We start from the raw sequence: 14,428 nt of genomic DNA on the forward strand, positions 1-14,428 counted from the left end.
TCCTTAACCAGGAGCCATCTCTAGCCCCTTAATTCTAGTTTTATAACAGAGAGCTTACACTTGCCTGAGTTTCTTTTCAAAACAGGATAGGGAAAAATGAGTTTACCTTCTCTAGATAAATAACTTAAAAGAACCTGTCCTAAATAGAACAAATTGAGAAAAAGTAATGTCTGGGAAGGAATGAAAGACAGATACACACTCATTTACGTGTGTGTGCCTGACACGGCCGAATACTGTCACCACACACACTGCCTGTCCCCTGAGCACTGCAGTGCAAGGCCACGAAATGAGGGAGACCCTCCTGAGGACTTCCAACAGACCATAATAAGGACCGAGCGAGGGCCTCAGCAGTTGGCAGGCTCAGGCTGAGGAAGAGTTCTAGCCATAGCTTGAAAGGGAATCACAGTGACAGGTTCACAGGAAGGGGCCAGGTTAGACCCCGTGAGCCAGCCTCACACCCTGAGATGGCTGCTAGAGCCCTGCGTCACCCAGGCAGCCTTCTGGCCTGAAGGCACGCCCGCCTCAGCTCTCAGCTCTCATCCAGGTTGCAGGAAATACTGCAGGGTGGGAACGAGCAAACAGGGCCTCACAAGACAAGCAGCCGGGCTGGAGTATGAAGGTTCTGAAGGAAAAGCACTTTGCTCAGTCATCAGCAGCACCCGAGACCTAGAGGCACTTAAGGTTCAAGGTGTTGTCTGCTTGATAAACTGGATGGGCTGGAGCCATCTGTGGACTCTGAAGTGCTTCAAAGCCTTTAGAAAACCAGCCAGACCCCACGGAACTCCATAATCCCCAGGCTCTAGAGGTCGAGACGGCAGGAGCATGAGGTTAAGGCCGACCTGAGAGACGAAGCAAGACCCTGGCCCAACACCTGCGGGCTAGCAGATCACACACACTCACTCACTCACTCTCTCTCTCTCTCTCTCTCTCTCTCTCTCTCTCTCTCTCACACACACACACACACACACACACACACCGGAAGGCAGGAAGAACACCAAACACCGCAGCTGAACACTTGAGCGGGAAGACAGGAAGGTGTGTCTTAGTTCTCCCTACCACAGAAAGGCAGGATCTACGCTGACCAGACTGGCCTCAAACTCCTGGGCTCACACAATCCTTCTGCCTCAGCCTTCTTAGTTAGTAATACACTAGCACACACCATCACACCTGCCACACACACCAGTTTCCACACTGCCCCTTAAATACCCACACAATAATATAATAGATGCTGTGTCAGTCCGCCCAAATGAAAGCAGGCCTAGTGTTCGCTCAAGAGGAGATGTGTACACACGGAAAACAGAAAATGCACTGTAGTTATAGGGTCCAAGTTAGAAGGGCAAAGGCCTGGAGTTCACTCACACTGCAGTTCTCAAACGCTAGAAGCACTCCCAAATCACGAGATTAATGATAAAACTCCTTGCAAGCAGGAAAACTCTGCTTCCCGTCTACCACACATTCCCTAAGTCCCACTTATCCAGTCAATGTGAACCTCCTCACTTTTCCCACGGCCGACTCTAACTCTGCGAATGACTCTCTGCTCCTGCCTGAGGCCTGCTAGCTTAGCATCTCCAACAGCGAAGAAGGCCACCTGGCTTCCCGAGTGGAGATGCTTTCTACCTGAGGAGCCGTGAGGATGAGAGCCCCCGCCTGACTAGTGCTAGATCCTACAGTGTGGGCGTGACGACTGCGCCCACCCGCCCGCCTGCCGCCCACCTGTATGGTAGCCGTTGTCTGAGGTATAGAAGATGTACGTGTTGTCCAGCTCGCCGGTCGAGTCCAGTCTCTTCACCAGTTTCTCCACAAGGTCGTCAACTGAGAGCAGGGTTTGCCACCTGGAAGACACGGGGTGGAGCCACGTCAGGGGCGACGGCCCACAGAGACACTCATCCCAGTAATGCAAACAGCTAATGCGCAGTTCTGCCCCCCAGACTCCATCACTGCAAGTTCCAGAACACGGTAAGGTAAGGACTCCATCAAGTCTGTTTCCAAAGGAAAGATCCAGGCTTTTCATGAGCTAATTTTACTTCTTACCGCTTGCTGTATGAGAACACAGCTACTCGGAAAGGAAAGATGGTAATTCAGTATAGATTACTACAGATTGGTTCAAATAAGTCTGTGCTGCAAAATTGTTTAATAGTCCAAATACTAGGCACTGACCTATAGGCAAGAGACCAAAGCTTGTCTTGTCTATTACCAGTTTTTATAAAGTTTTATTGGCACACAGCAAATATTTTCATATTGCCTATGGCTGGCATTGTTTTGGGACACACGGCCTGCAGTCTTAGAACATTTACTTTATTATTATCTGGTGCTACAAAAAAATGTCTACTGACCTCTGCTCCAAACTCGATATACTCTAAAAGAAAGTAGTGAACTTTTAAAAATTGATATATCACATCTTGCACAGTACAAACATCAAGTTTAAATACTTTGCTCAATATTTGGGCTGATTTTTTTTTAAAAGATTTATTTATTTATTATTATATGTAAGTACACTGTAGCTGTCTTCAGACACACCAGAAGAGGTTGTCAATCTCATTATTGGTTGTGAGCCACCATGTGGTTGCTGGGATTTGAACTCAGAGCTCCTGGAAAAGCAGTACACTTAACCGCTGAGCCATCTGTCCATGGGCTGATTTTTATATAACCTGTTCTTTAATTGTGGGGAAAAATTTCAAGCAAATAGTTCCAATTCTTTACCAGGTCTTAACATGAATGGTCTAGTCAGTCTTGGGGTCCAAAGGGTCCCTCATGCACACGAACATAAAGGTGTGTCTGTGCCTATGAGGTGGCAGTGCCCCACAGCGTCTCTCCTGCTGACCTGCCTCCCTGTTAGCTCGGGGCAGCAGACGGTTCCACCCTGCACTCAGCCCCACAAAGAGAATGGAGTAGGGGTAACGGTGCTTACCTTCTCCTGAAGGCGTCATCTAAGAACCGTATTGACGAGTTCGTCATGGGAGTCTTGGCTTGCCTAATTAGCCAGTGCTTGTTCTAAGATGCAGAAGAAACAACCGTTAACACCCGGGTGGCTGTTGAAGCCGTGCTAGACTCTGTCAGGTCGTCTCTTCCTCCTGTACTCCGCCAGCAGCCCAGGGGCCTCAGAAGAACTCCACAGCTCCACCAGCCCCGCGCTGAGAAGCACCAGGACACTCTTGTTAGCAGCAGCGACCAGAGACTCTGGTGAGTGCCCCCAAGCTGAAGTGAGATTCAGGTGGTAACTGATCCTATGTCACCTCTGGCTACAAACAGTGCTAACTTACCTCTCTCCACATTCTGCCTGTAAGTCCCTGTTTTCTACTGATCTGTCAACTCAAGGGCCTGATATCCCTGGGGAAAATCCTGCACTTGGATTTAAACCTTCAAGTTCTGCAGATACTGGGACAGCAGAGCCCATCAGCTTGGCTCCCAGCACCCATGCGGGACAGCTCATAACCACCTGTAACTCCAGTTCTTGGGCAACTGTGCCCTCTCCTGGCCTCCTCGGGTACTGCACCCATATAAACAAACACCAAAGGCAGACACAAACATGACTGCTTAAAATAAACCAAAAACTCTTCAAGTTCTGGAAAGTGTTTGTTTGTTTGTTTGTTTTTGTTATTTGAGACAGGGGTTTTCTGTATAGCTCTGGCTGTCCTGGAACTCACTCTGTAGACCAGGTTGGCCTTGAACTCAGAAATCTGCCTGCCTCTGCCTCCCAAGTTCTGGGTAAAGGCGTGCGCCACCACTTCCCAGGAAGGTCTTATTTACACAAAAGTCACACTTTAGTAACAAAAGGACCCTCAGAAGCCATCAGCTCTTCATGCATTCGCAATAAAACATTTTTCCAACTGTTCTCCAATCTCCTCCAACTTGGCTAATAGGCTTTAGAAATTCGATCTTAAGTCTTCTGTTGGAGGACCACATCAGCTCGCCAAAGGTTTCAATATTACTGTGCTCAGTAATATTGAAATATTAAAATGCTTGTAATAACTCCTTTTGGAACACAAAACAGACCAGTCCACTAGTTTAAAAAATCAGCTTCCCAACCTAATTTAACAAGCACATGCCTGAGTCGGAGCACAGAGGACACCAGATTGTTTCTCGGTATTTTAATCGTAACCAAGGGCTTGAGACCTGCCACCTGGGGGGGGGGGGCGAGGCAACAGGAGGGCAAGCATCGGGCTCACGTCACAGACAGAAACTCAGGCTTCTGGGTCTGACTCTAGACTTGTTCCACATCGTTATGAGCCCCATGACTTAGGGTAAGACTCAGGCAGTGGCGACCTGCTTACACCCTCAGCCAAGGGAAGCATAGCTTACTGACTGGAATACTTTGAGGAGACAGGCTTGACGGTACAGACCTCTGAACCTAGCAATTAGGAGGCAAAGGCATGAAGGTCACTGTGAGTCTGAGGGCAGCCTGGTCTACACAGAGACAGTCTCATGAAACAAACTGAGCAGCACAGTTTGAGAGACAGTGACCAGGGGAGAAAGGTGTGGGAGTGCTTCTGTTGCTGAAAACGTGACTTCTGTTTGAGGGAGAAAGAACCTTCACATGGGGACTTGAGGCTTCAAGAAAATGTTGACAGGATTTCTCCTGGGAATCTGGGGCACCCAGTACCTTGGGTAGGAAATGGGGGGAAGGGAATGGCTTACTAGGTACGTTTAAGGACAAGCGGTGGAAACCGAAGCGGCCCCTGCTTGGGCTGTGGCATTTAATCATGCACCCGCCGCGGCCCACTGCATACGCCTTTCTCCACCCACGGCTGGAGATGTCCCTGGAGACTTGGCTTAGTGGGACAGGACACACGCTTACAGTCCACCAGGAGGGTAGTGCCTGCTCCGCACTGCTCCTAGGGATCTCTTCTAGCTGCTCACAGGTTGTGTGGTAGGGACTTTGTATCTCTAAGAACATTTCTATAATCTGTTGTACTGGAGACAGGTACAACAGTCCCTCCAGAAGAGCTCAAACGAACCCCCTTCCAAGGCTGCCGGCTTCCGGACCGGCCGGCTCCAGCGAGAACAGCTTACTTCAAGGATCGGAGGACCTACCGTCCCGTGGATGTTGAAGTTCTTGCTCCTTGGTGCGGTGATGTTCTGGAAGGCCTTCTGGTACTGAGGCGCGGCTGTCCACGGTGAGTGGGGCGCTGGGGTGGAGATCATCATGAAGAATGGCTCAGAGTTGGACTTGTAGTCCAGGAAGTCCAGGGAGAGGTTGGCCTGACACACAGAGAGTCGTCATCTCCTACCCTGCCTAGCAACTGTGCAGCCAATAGGAAGCTCTTGGCAGACAGAGCCACGGCAGTGTGGATGCCAATCTCAGACCGAGTTCATATCACGGTCATGTGCAGCACATTGCTGGTATAACACCTCTGGTCTGGACCAGGTCAAGGTCTGGACCTTGAGAAGTCTACCAAGGAGAGTAAGTGAGACCTTAACTTTTAAGACCTAGAAATTATGTTCCCCAAACAGTACGTAAGAGTAAACTGTCCGTTTTAGCATTACTTTACTAATGATGCAGTCAAGAGTTGTAGAGGGCCAGTGGGAGGGCAGGGCAGGTAGCGGTGCTTCCCACCAAACCCAGTGAGCTGCGGCCCCTTCACGGCCCGGTGTGGCGGGAGGGAATCGACCCACTGTCTTCACCCTGTCCCACCGCCAAGGCTGGTGGGTTCTCTCCGGCTCAGCCCTGCTCCCTCTGTCACGCTGCCTCCTCCTCATCGGACACCACTGTACCCGTCCTTCAGGTTTCTGCTCAGAAGCACTTATCACCCTTTACCCTTTCTGCCTTATCTCACCCATCAGCACCTAGCAAAGTAATATGTGATCAGCAACAATCAACCTGCCTGTACATAGCCACGCCTCCGTGTACATAGCCACGCCCCAGCCACCACTACAAGTACCTAGCCACGCCCCCACGACATGCTGAGATTTCCGGCCTGGTAGAAGCTGCCTTCCAAGGACATGCCCAGGGAACATCGGCCGCGTCGGTGCTAGACTGGTGAATAAACACTCAGCGGAAGGCTTCTCTTAGAAACATGTCAGGACAGGAGTCCTGATTTACACACGCACGGCCTCCCCCACAGAGGCCTTTAAGGCCAACTGAGGAGGCTCTGTGGCCACCACAGTCGCAGACTGAGGCGTCTACCTCTGGATTATGAGGATATGTGACTTGAGTCTTGGCTTATATGCAGAGAAAAACAGCCTAGAAGTCTTTAATAAGCTGGAAATATTCTTTGGCAGACAGACCAAGTCCTTGCGCATTTCTGTTTGCCGGTAAAAACCAGCCTCGGCTGCTGTGTAGACAAAGCAGTCTTGTGAGGCAGGGCCACTGGGCCTCAGAACCTACCAGGACATCTGTCAGGTAGTCCACGCTGTAGTTCTCCCCGTGCTTCCGCGCCTTCCCGTTGATAGAGAGGGTGTAGTTATAGTATTTGGAATTCTTTTCCTATATGAAACAGGAAGTAGAATTTGTGAGAAAGCCACTATACAAAGCCAAAGTGTGACCTCCTGCTGGGTGACAGTGCACTGTTTAAAGGTGATAAGACAGAAGGGGGCACCTGACTCGCTAACACTGAGCAGGGTTTTGTTAATCCCCGCTGTCTTAAAAGCCAGACGGGGGTCAGGAAGAGCAGGGAATCACATAGCTCAGGCCACTAATGTCAGGAAAACACCGGGGGTGAGGTGACTCACCAACCAACAGACCTTCATTACAGAGACAGATCATGTGCTGGTGTGGGGCTGAGGCAGAGGACACACGGTCTGTGTCTCTGGGCTGTGTCTAGTCATTCACGTCAATAACCACTTACCAAGGCGTACCAGTAGCTCCAGCCCAGAGGGATGTGCTCCAGTCCACCTGCGTCTGGGGCACCATACTAGAAGGACAGAAGAACACCGTGTCAGAACTCCTCAGAGAGGCCAGAGAGAGAGGGGCATCTGAGAGCACCGGAGACAGCAGGTGCACAGCTCCCAAACACATACGCTAATGAACAAAGAACTCTGTGACCCAAGCCTTGTCTTCAGCAGAGTCCGTGACTGTGTCACTGTGCTAACCTGTCTTGAGTGGCCAGTGTGCCATTCAATCATTTAAACGCACAAAGCCGTCAAGAGAAGGCTGTCTTGTGAAAGGTGAGTTACGCAAACCTCGGATGTCACGGCAGACAGTTTTGTTTGCACACAGTCAGGCACACGCACCCACATCTCTGCTGTGGTGGCACTGTGCAGGAGCTCTGGGAGATGTGTGGCCTGTAGGCCAACGGTTGCCATCCGGATATTACATGGAACCTGTTCATGAGTGAGCACTGGGCTATGAAGGAATAATCTAATGACACTCGCTGTTACAGCAAAGAGAATCAGACGCCCGCCTGTGACTTCGGCTGTCCTGATAAAAATCTACTTTTAAGGCTCAATTTATTTAAACGATTAGAAGAGACCACAGCACACTCTCCCTGTCCAAACACAGTTTAGTAGTGCCCATTTAAGGCAGAACGGAATCTCTGAAGACTGCCTCGCACTACACGGTTCCCCTCAAATGACCTTCAATGTGCAAAATCGCCCAAGTTCCCTTATGACCATCGAGTTGCCCCAACCCCACCACAGAGCGTCTTCCTGCTTCTCATGATTCTTTCAAACTGACTCATGTTCCTTCAAGCCTACAATTCGCAGACCCTCTCAATGACAGGGAGGAAGGGGCACAGAAAATTCATGTGATACACAGACCTGTAGCTACCACAGGAAGTCAGAAAGCACACACCTTTTCCCCAGCACCCCAGTTTAACTATCACTAGAGAGAGCCCCAAGCACCCCCAATACATCATGTCCTTTAAGCATAGATTCTAAGAAACTGAGACAAGGTGGTGCACTTGGCATTACGAAGCTCTGAGTGGCGGGCCACAGTGAGGTGCCACACCCCACACAGGCCCTTGAGGCCAGTGTCAACCGCCCAGCCTTGCGCTTCCACAGCCTCACAGCCACAGGGTGCTGTCCTCCCGTGACAGACCCTCCATAGACTGGGCCGGATTTTAGTCAGTCCTCACTCTGCAGGTCAAAAAGTGAGCCTCAAGTCGAACTGTTCTAATTCAGGGTGATTCTAAGAAACCTGAGCAAAGGTCTGGCCCCTCCCCCATGATACTGAAAAAGGGGAACCGGAACACAGACACAGTGACAGCTGCATGACTGAGGGAGAAAACGGGGGAGGGGGGGAGCCGACGTCCTAACACATAGGCCGGCTTGTAAATAGATGCTGTGGAGGCTGTGTGGAAAGGGTGAGCACACACAAAGCCAGGCAGAGTGTGCTTGTCTACCTCATGGGCAGATCAGCAAAAGCTGCCCAGAACCAAACCGTTGAAGAGCACAACGGGAACTGAAACCACCAAGGAGAAAAATAATTACCAGGAGATAAATTAATTCCCATTTGAAATGCTGTCATAAAAAAGGAGATCATTCAACATACCTCGTTCAAGTACTTCCCGGCAAAAAAGGTTTGATAGCCGCACGCCGCCCTGAGGATGGCAGGGAACGTGTACGGCTCCTGGATCTTCTGCCAGGCCTTGCTGCTGCAGTTCCCCTCCAGCGTGTTGTTGACCACGTGATGGTTGTGGGGGTACTTTCCTGTCAGGATGCTGGCTCGGCTGGGACAGCAAAGAGCACTGGGCACGTACTAGAGAGGGAGTGGAGCCAACGCGTGAGAGTCACGGAGAGAAGCGGAAGCGCACAATGCTCCATCTTCACTTCAGCCTCTCACACGACACACTCCACAGCTGCTTAAAAGCCGTTCGTCAGAGGCAACCCAGGACATTACAGAATACAGCCAGTGAGCTAAATGTTACTTGAGAAAAGCAGACCAGGAGGCAGGTGGGGAGACAAGGAGGGACTGGGTGTAAAGAACACAATTAAACCCATCGCTTCTGGACACCTGCAGAGACACTCATCAACCAATCGATCACCGAGATCCACGCTGGCGTCATTGTCCCTTCGGCACTCAGTTTGGTTCTGCTGCTGCTCTTCTGCTTTTCAAGTTGGATTTAACCTTTTCTCTCCCTTTGGTGCCGGGACTTAAAAATCAGGGTCCAGCAAATGCTAAGCAAAGGCCCCGCCAACCACTGAGCTAAGCCTCCAGTTCTGACTGGCATCTTAAAACACTCCTGAGGGCGGCTGCCTCCGCACGAGCGCTCACCCCACCACCACCACCCTCCCTTTAAATCAGATGGTATTTGTCCTCTGTAATTCTTAAGTTTTTGCTTTAAAAATATGTTAGTTATACGTGCACATGTGTCTTCAGGAGTGTCTGTCACTTGTGTGGGTGCACACGTGGGAGCCGGGGAGGGTGACACCCTCACAGTGGGGCCATCAGCCTGCTAATGGTTGACGGGGGCCTACATTCAGGATTGTTACTGCAGAACCTCCTTTCCGGCTCCAACTTGATAATTTCTACACTGACCATTCTTCTTTCCTGGCCTCGGTAGCTTTAACTGCGGAACTGACGGAGCCTAGAGTCTCCCGAAATGGGAGTTTCAACTGAGGAGACTTCCCAGGTCAGACTGCCCTGTGGGCATGTCTGTGGGCACTGCCTTGATTGTTAACTGATGCAGGAGGGTCCAGCCCATTGTGAGTGACAGCATTCCCTGAGCTGTTGGTACTGGGTGGTATAAGAAAGGTAGATAAGTCATCATGGTCCCATCATTCATGAGGCAGAGGCAGAGTGCATCTCTGAGTTTGGGACCAGCCTGGTCTACAGAGCAAGATCCAGTGCAGCCAGGCCCACACAGAGAAACCCTGTCTTGAAAAATGAATCAAACAAACAAATACCAACAAAGTCTTCAAGGCTTTAAGCCTGGGCTCCCAACTAAGTCAGCAGGCTGTCTTCCTCTGTGCTTTCTGCTTGGATTCCAGACTTGATGCCCCTCCGTTACGAACTGTGACTGTATGTATGCCAAAGAAAAGCTTTCTGCCCCAAGCTGCCTTTGGTCAGGGCATTTTACCACAGCAGAAATGAAACTAGAACATTTCCCTCTTTGCTTTTTGACCTTTTATGGTCAGTATCACACTATTACTGAAGCTTCATATTTCATCCTAGCACCTAGCTAGGGTTCAATTTTAAGTTGATACTCGGACTGAATTTTCCAGGTTAAAATGAACTCTTCCTCCCTTCGATCACTCCTTCTGCGGACAACGTCTACTACTGTGTAGAACTTGCTGTGACCTTACACTGACATTCATCACGGGCTGATTCACGGAACCACAATGACCCTGAGGTAGACAGTACTGACTTCATTTAAAGCAAGGAAACCAAAATACAAAACAGAGCTAGGGACAGGAAAATAAAGAAATAAAGGTGTATTCAACATTAGTCAGTCTGGCTGCGGGGTCTGTGCTTAAATCCGCACAGCACTGTGCTACCTCCTGGCCAGTGGGTTTCCCCGCGTGAAGCTACCATGCCGGCACTTACGAGTTCAGTGTAAAGTCCTCGAATACGAACAGTCAGATCTTCTTTGGGTCTCTGATTCCGTATGGCTGCATGTGTGTTTTCAGGACCATGACTTTGGTCAGGGTTAGTTAGCACGAAACTTCTACCCTGTAGCAGCTTACGTACCATAAATGTTCTTGATTTGTACAAACGAGTGTCAACCCTCAAACGGTAAGGATTTCACTAAAATTCCCTAGTGACGTAGCAGTCTAGCTCAGACCATCCTGGCGACTAGTCAGGTGGATTGGCACAGGCCTTAACCCAGTATTTGGCAGAGGCAAGTGGATCTCTGTGAGCTCAAGACTAGCCTGGTCTACAGAGTGAGTTCCAGGGCAGCCAGACCTACACAGTGAGAGCCTAGCTCAAAACAAACAAACATGCGCCACTCAAACAAAACAAAACAAAACAACCCAGCAATTTATCATTTCAATTACAAAATAAAACTCTTTAGACTGGGTATTTCATTTAAAAAATAAAAAAAAAAGCAAAACTCCACCCACACATACCACACTAGAACGCACACATGAGGTTTCTTCCTGGGATGTGACATGATATCTAAAGACATCGCATCAGCTTCTAAACTTACAGCGCTGGAGAAAGTCATCCCCTTCTCTCCAATGAGGGCCTTGGTTTTCTTCAGCGGCGTCTGCAAAATAAACACATCTTTGTTAAGAAATGTCTGATAAATTAAAGAGATCAAAATTTGGGTTTTGTTACAACTTAAATTTATATTTTGTTTTATGTTTATGGACGATTTGCCTGCTCAAGTCTCTGCACCATGCACATGCATGCAGTGCCCGCAGGGGCCTGAAGGGGGCACTAGACCCTCTGGAAATGGATAGAGGGCTATAGACAGTGGCTGTGTGGGTGCTGGAAATCTCTGCTTTCTGCAACAATGAGCGCTCTTAACCTTTCAGCCACCTCTCCAGCACCCTTCGTTTTACCTTAATCATTCATTTCCAAATGGTCATCTCTGACACACAGCCGAAAGTAATGACTGTGGAGATGAACCAAACAGGTCTGGCTACAGTCGGGCAAACCCGGGGCAAGCAGGAAGAAAGTTGGTAGCTGATAGCGTTGTTCTGTCCGTGGGGACTGCAGGTAATGAGATCACAGTGCTCTCTTCTCCGCCAATAACCCCAAGGCATGGACTCATCAGCAAGGAAACTTCCCATCATTAATGGGGAAGTAAGGTAACACTTAAGATTCCAAAAGCCAGACATGGCGCAAGGCTCACACTGAAGCCTGCTTCCCGCCTTACACAGTCAATGATGGAAACCCACTGCCGTAAGCTGGCTATCCTCCTGCAGTGGCACCTGAACCAGATGATAGCGTGTGTTAGGACGCGCGCACAAACCCTGTCAAACAGAATTATCGCAGGGCTGGGGATTGAACCTGGGGCCTTGAGTACCTAGGCGAGCACTCCCCCACTGAGCTGTTAGTGTGTCTCCAGGCCTGTTAGTGTGTTTCAGTTGCTCTTTTCTTCTTCTGTGCGTCCCCTAGGATTTGGAAACCTAAAGTGGAAAAGTTAACTTCACCCCAGAAGGCAGAGGGGCGAGGGCAGTTATATAGCCATCCATCAAAGGCACACTGATCTGTCTTTACTTCCTGGACAGCAAAAACGACCACGGATGAGGCTCACAAGGTGGTCTGTGATGATTCTGAAATACCTTTCAGACCCAAGAACAGACTGTATAGAGTCTTATATCCACCTGGCCCAGTAATTCCTTAAAGATCACACCTCCAGATATATGCCAAGGTTAACTAAAGTTTCACTTTCGACAACATGTAAGCAGCTTTTCCACTGATTTATAAGCCCAGGCTGCTTGTAGGCTCCAGAGGACAACATTCCAACTTGTTCTAGTCAACTTGTTCTTGATAATAGGAGACCCTCAAGAGAAGCCACGCACGGCAGGTCTGTGCTTCTGAGGCAATGGTACTTGTCACCCTTAGCTTATCCCTGGTGCCAAACTCAGGAGCTCACAGTGGACTGAGTGTAACCCTGGCTTGCCCAGGGGCCTGAGCTACCATGAGGACAGTGGACGGGGACTATGCACCTCAAGTGCACCTAGAGCAGCAGCTCTCAACCCGTGGGTCACGGCCCTTCGGGGAGTCACACATCGGATATCCTGCAGAGCAGATATCCATTGTGATTCATAAAGGTAGCAAAATCGCCGTTAAGTAGTAGTAACGAAAATAATTTTGCAGTTGGGGTTCACCACGATGTGAGGTATTAAAGGTCACCACAGCATCAGGAAGACAGAGAACCAGTGGTGTAGAGAAAGAATGGGAACCGAGATGGATTTAGTCAACAAATTTATAAGCATGCATAACTACTGACTGTGTTAGGGTTACAGGGAGACTATACGGTGCATCACGTGCTAATCTCAGCAAACACCTAGGAGAAGGCAGGTAGGAAACTCGGTCTTGACCTCACCACTGCTTTAGGACCTGAACAATGACCTCAGGGGACCAATGACCTCAGGTAGTGCAGGAGAGAGAGAGTACTGAGGCTATGTGACATGCCTGGTGGGGAGAAAGCAGAGCCTACTTCAAATGAGCATCCAGGAAGGCTCTTGAAGCAGGAAGCCCCGCAGGAGCCCCTGAGCCAGGGTCAGGAGGGCCCAGGAGAGGAGCTCCCTGGCTAACAGAGGAGTCCGGCAAACAGCCCAACAGAGCGAACAGGAAGGAGCCACTGTGGGAGAAACAGCCCAAGAGACAGAAAGGGAAGCTGCAAGGCAAGGTTGCATAGGCATTTCAGTTTATAAGTTCACCTTGATAATCTACGCATGGCTGAACAAGTCCCAGGCAAGAGACCGCATATGCTGAAAACAGAAATCCATGCTAATCTGAGGTGACAGTGGCTGGTCAGGTGGAAACCATGTGACGGTATTAAGAAACACCAGCTTTTACTCTCATGAGCAGATGTGTAACTTTACTTACCCTATGCGAATTCCCTTTTATGAAAACCAAAGGATTCACTGGCTTTCCTGCTGCCAAGTCCTGGCACTCCAAAGGTTCCCATGGTTCCTGAAACTCAGCGACTGACTTTCCTCTAAACAATGGAAGTCATCTTGCTCTAGGCAAAGCGATGTCATATTTATTCTTTCCCTACATTCTCACAAGGCCCCTGACTAAACGCCCCCTTTTCCTAGAGTAAATAAATGACTTAAAAAAAACAACCTGTGCTTCTGAGAGCAATAGTCTATCGCACCATCATTAGGAGGGAAAGGCTGTACCCTGTAAAAACTAATAAAAGCAGAGTTCTCTCAGGTGACACACGAGACAAGACAAGTGGAATGTTGAATGTGAAAGATGAGGTAGTCACTCATAAAACAGAATAATGGTAACTGACAGGGGCTGGAGAGACGGCTCCGTAGAAAAGAGCACCGGCTGCTCTTCCTCAGGACCCAGGACTGACTCCCAGCACCCACACAACAGCCCGCAACCATCTGCACCTCTTGTTCCAACTCATCTGATAACTCCTGTGGCCTTCTGGGGCAGCAGGCAGTACACAGAGCCGTACGCTCATACCGGGAGGCAGAACTCCTGTACACATGTTTTTAAAAATGCGGTACATGCCTGCAGTCCAGCTCTTGCTCGGTAGAAGCAAAGGAACAGGAATTCAAGTACATTCTCTGCTACATGGATAACCTGAGTCACCCTGGACTTGCTGGGTAGTTTTATGTCAACTAGACACAACCTCATCTGAGAGGAGGGAACTCCAATTGAGAAAACGCCTCCATAGCATTGGGCTGTGAGCCTGCATGGAGAACGTTTTATTAATCAGTGATTGTTGGAGGAGAGCCCGGCCCATGGTGGGCGGAGCAGGCCAGTAAGCAGCACCCTCCATGGCCTCTGCATCAGCTCCTGCCTCCAGGTTCCGGTGCTGTTTGAGTTCCTGCCTGGACTTCCCCGGATCTGCTGTGACTATGGACACATCAGCCAAATAAACCCTTCGCTCCCTGAGCTGCATTTGGTCATGGT

The 14,428-nt window shown here is 49.6% G+C and overlaps 1 protein-coding gene across 1 annotated transcript in view; it reads right to left on the reverse strand.

The window, feature by feature from the left end:
• The window catches only part of Gns (glucosamine (N-acetyl)-6-sulfatase), a 34,133-nt gene that overhangs the window by 16,690 nt on the left and 3,015 nt on the right, over positions 1-14,428 (reverse strand). Inside the window, exons 2-8 of the mRNA XM_052166028.1 lie at positions 11,028-11,087; positions 8,429-8,635; positions 6,786-6,851; positions 6,326-6,424; positions 5,032-5,199; positions 2,909-2,991; positions 1,714-1,832 (exon numbers count right to left, since the gene is read on the reverse strand). Of these exons, the coding sequence (XP_052021988.1) occupies positions 1,714-1,832; positions 2,909-2,991; positions 5,032-5,199; positions 6,326-6,424; positions 6,786-6,851; positions 8,429-8,635; positions 11,028-11,087 (802 nt within the window). The remainder of the gene's footprint in view (positions 1-1,713; positions 1,833-2,908; positions 2,992-5,031; positions 5,200-6,325; positions 6,425-6,785; positions 6,852-8,428; positions 8,636-11,027; positions 11,088-14,428) is intronic.

The sequence above is a fragment of the Apodemus sylvaticus genome, chromosome 20 (assembly GCF_947179515.1).
Source record: "Apodemus sylvaticus chromosome 20, mApoSyl1.1, whole genome shotgun sequence".
NCBI lineage: Eukaryota > Metazoa > Chordata > Mammalia > Rodentia > Muridae > Apodemus > Apodemus sylvaticus.